This window comes from Cicer arietinum, chromosome 5 (genome assembly GCF_000331145.2).
Source record: "Cicer arietinum cultivar CDC Frontier isolate Library 1 chromosome 5, Cicar.CDCFrontier_v2.0, whole genome shotgun sequence".
NCBI lineage: Eukaryota > Viridiplantae > Streptophyta > Magnoliopsida > Fabales > Fabaceae > Cicer > Cicer arietinum.
In genome coordinates this window covers 53,537,374-53,540,221 of record NC_021164.2, presented here as the reverse complement: position 1 = coordinate 53,540,221, position 2,848 = coordinate 53,537,374, and the positions used below count along the sequence as shown (strand labels likewise).

The 2,848-nt window shown below is 27.8% G+C and overlaps 1 protein-coding gene across 1 annotated transcript; it reads right to left on the bottom strand.

Annotated features, from left to right (window-relative positions):
- Nucleotides 1–1,047: 1,047 nt before the first annotated feature.
- Nucleotides 1,048–2,615, bottom strand: LOC101499256 (uncharacterized). The gene is made up of 2 exons (XM_004516047.4): nucleotides 2,452–2,615; nucleotides 1,048–2,179 (listed from the first exon to the last, which is right to left on the bottom strand). Exons 1-2 carry the CDS (start codon nucleotides 2,475–2,477, stop codon nucleotides 1,300–1,302), a joined length of 906 nt encoding a protein of 301 aa, XP_004516104.1. The 5' UTR covers nucleotides 2,478–2,615; the 3' UTR covers nucleotides 1,048–1,299.
- Between the last annotated feature and the right edge of the window lie 233 nt (nucleotides 2,616–2,848).

The following is a 2,848-nucleotide window of genomic DNA, read 5'->3' as shown; positions in this document are numbered from 1 at the left end:
CGATTTCAATTTAATTACAAAGAAAAAATATACAAAATCTCCATAAAATTTCTGATAAACTAGTATCAAATCAAATTAAGTAAATTATCCTACCAAATAAAAAAATATAAATTCTTAAAGTTGTTAAAAATTAAAATAGTGCTAGCACGTTCGCAAATCACCATAGTTTTATGAAGTCATGTACGTATATGTATTTATACTTTTATAAAGAGTTTTTATTTTATTTAAATCTATACATTTCTACAAAGTACTTTAAAATCTTTATGAGTTTAAAATAGTCTTTTAAAATTCCAATTCAATACACCCTTTAATTGTGAAGAAAATATAAAGAAAAAATAAATAATTTTTCTTAGGAAAAGATAAAGCCAACCTTTTCTGAAAAAATAAAGGAGTTGGAAGATAAGAAAAACTAGAAGGAGTCATTTAGAAACAAAAATAGATATATTTTAAAAACTTCGGTTATTTAATTAAATAAAGAAGAATAAAAATGTAGATAAAATAATTTAAATAAACGATAGTTTGAAAGAAAAATGCTATATCGGAGATCTTGTATCGATATCAATTTTTGATTTCAATTCATGCATGTAACTTTTTCTAGAAAATTATCCCCCTACCTTCTTTTGCATTATTTTAACAGTTTTGGCTGTTTTTAATTAAAGTGGCAATGAATGAAAAGAATGATAGAATTGAATAATAAACTTAATTACACAAATAAAATATAAAAATCCTAAATCAAGTTATAATATTTCTTTAGCACAATTTAATTTTTTAGGGTAACAAAGTTAACTCATTTCACTCAAGATAATAATTTCAATAAAAGATAAAACTAAATAAAAATAAAAGGATTAGAATAAAATGTGACTCTCATTCAATTCTTATCAGTTTAGTTACTTAGATTTGGTTTAACAAGTATGAGTCCAATTTATAATCTATAATTATTACAACTTAAAATATTAATAAATGTTATCTGCAAAGTATTTAGCAGTTAATTTGTTTGATTTGGATTCCTAACAACTCCACTTGAGGCTAACACATGCTAAATCAGAGTTTCACAAAAGCACCTCATAGTTTAATTTGGATGTGAAAATACATAAAAATGCTAAGCAAGGAACACATAATCATGTCACTATAGCCAAGGCCTTTTAACCAAAATGTTAACATAATAACCAAGCACAAAATCTTCCTCAACTTCAAGATAACAAAATAGGGCCTAAAGATGCTAACTTCTCAATATAATTAGCTTCCTAAACATAAAACTTGTAAAAATAAGGATCAATCCTTAAGAACATATTGATTTCTTCATTTGAAATCTTGACCATTGGACTTGGAGGATCTCATGGAAATATCAATTTCAATTAAGTTTTCATCCTCATTCATATCATTAATTTCTTCTAAAATCTGTATGAGACTTTGCTGCTTCAAAATAGATTCTTCTAGAAACTTGGATTCCAAGTTTTGCTTAGATTCTTCATCTAAGTTAGACAAGTTCCTGCTTGGAAGATGAATTTCAATAAGGCTATCATCATCATCCTCCTCCTCATCATCATCGTAATCATAATCATCGCCGTCGTCATCATCAGAAGTTGTTAGATCTTGTGTTGAGGAATACTGCAAATCACTCTGAGAAACTAACCTATCATGATTCCTCACATTTTGATATCTATTGTGATCAATCTCAAAAGTTTCATCCATGATTAAGCCACAACATTTTTCACTATCTAATGAAAGTGAAGAATCTGATATCAAAACATCTTGTTGCATATGCTTATGAACATTGAACTCAAAAGTTTCATCCATGACATAGAAGTTTCTACTTTTACTATCCAATGGAAATGAATAATCTAACTGTGCTTCATCTTGCTCCTCATGATTCTCAGCAGTTTCACTTTGTTGATCAAAATCACTCTCACTAGCATCAAATAGCTCCTCTTCATGCAACTTATTTTGAACTAGACTTTCATTTTTAGACCCTTTTTTCTTCTTCAAAGTGACAAGAAACACAAAAAACAGAACAACAATAGATATTGCAAGAAGGAAAGTGAAGGATTTAGAATTTGAAAAGAAAAATGACAAGAGGACAAAAAACAGCATGATAGGTAGAAAAGTGCTTAAATTGAAACACATCTTGGAATAGAAATGCTGCTTATTTGCCTTCATCATAATCATTGACTTGCAAGAACTGTTTGAAAAGAGAAAGCTATTAGAATAGAACTATGTAAAAGATTGAATATAGATTAACTTTAGTTTTATTTGATCTATATGTTTTCTTTCAGTCTTAAACCATAGATTGAAACAGAACTAAATCAGAAGAATTTTGATTAACATGACAAAAGGTTTTTGTGTTGTGAGTATCAAAATAAACTTTTAAGCAAAAATTTGCAAACTTTTAGCACCTAAGTCCTACCCTTATGCTCAATTATTAAATACATAGCTAAAGAAGAAAAGTTTTACCTCATCAATGTGAAGAAAAATCTCATTTCACAACTTAAGCCTCAAAGCAAATTATTGTAACTTCAAACCAAATGTTGCTATATTTTTTTTTTCTGACCCAAAACTTTTGTTGCTATATGAAATTGATTCTCTTGAAGGTAGCAAAGTTGGTTGTTTTCCATCAACATTATATTACTAAGTTAAAGTCTTGAAATTGCTGAATGCATGTGACAAACATATCTGACCCCCCAACATGGCACTGCATTAAACTCAACATAATCCATTATGTACTTAATTTTGATAATGATTTTGCTGCTTCCTATGTTTTATACTTTTATTAACTACCAAATATAAGTCACTTACAAAAACTCAATATACAAAAGTTGACAACAATTTTTTTCTCAAAAGAACACTCTTT

What these genes read in the sequence shown, in the direction of transcription:
- LOC101499256 (XM_004516047.4), bottom strand. Translation starts at nt 2,477, where the DNA reads ATGAGATTTTTCTTCACATTGATGAG. An exon ending in TTTTTCTTCACATTGATGAG is followed by an intron (nt 2,180 to 2,451) that starts GTAAAACTTTTC and finishes CTTTTCAAACAG; the next exon opens with TTCTTGCAAGTCAATGATTA.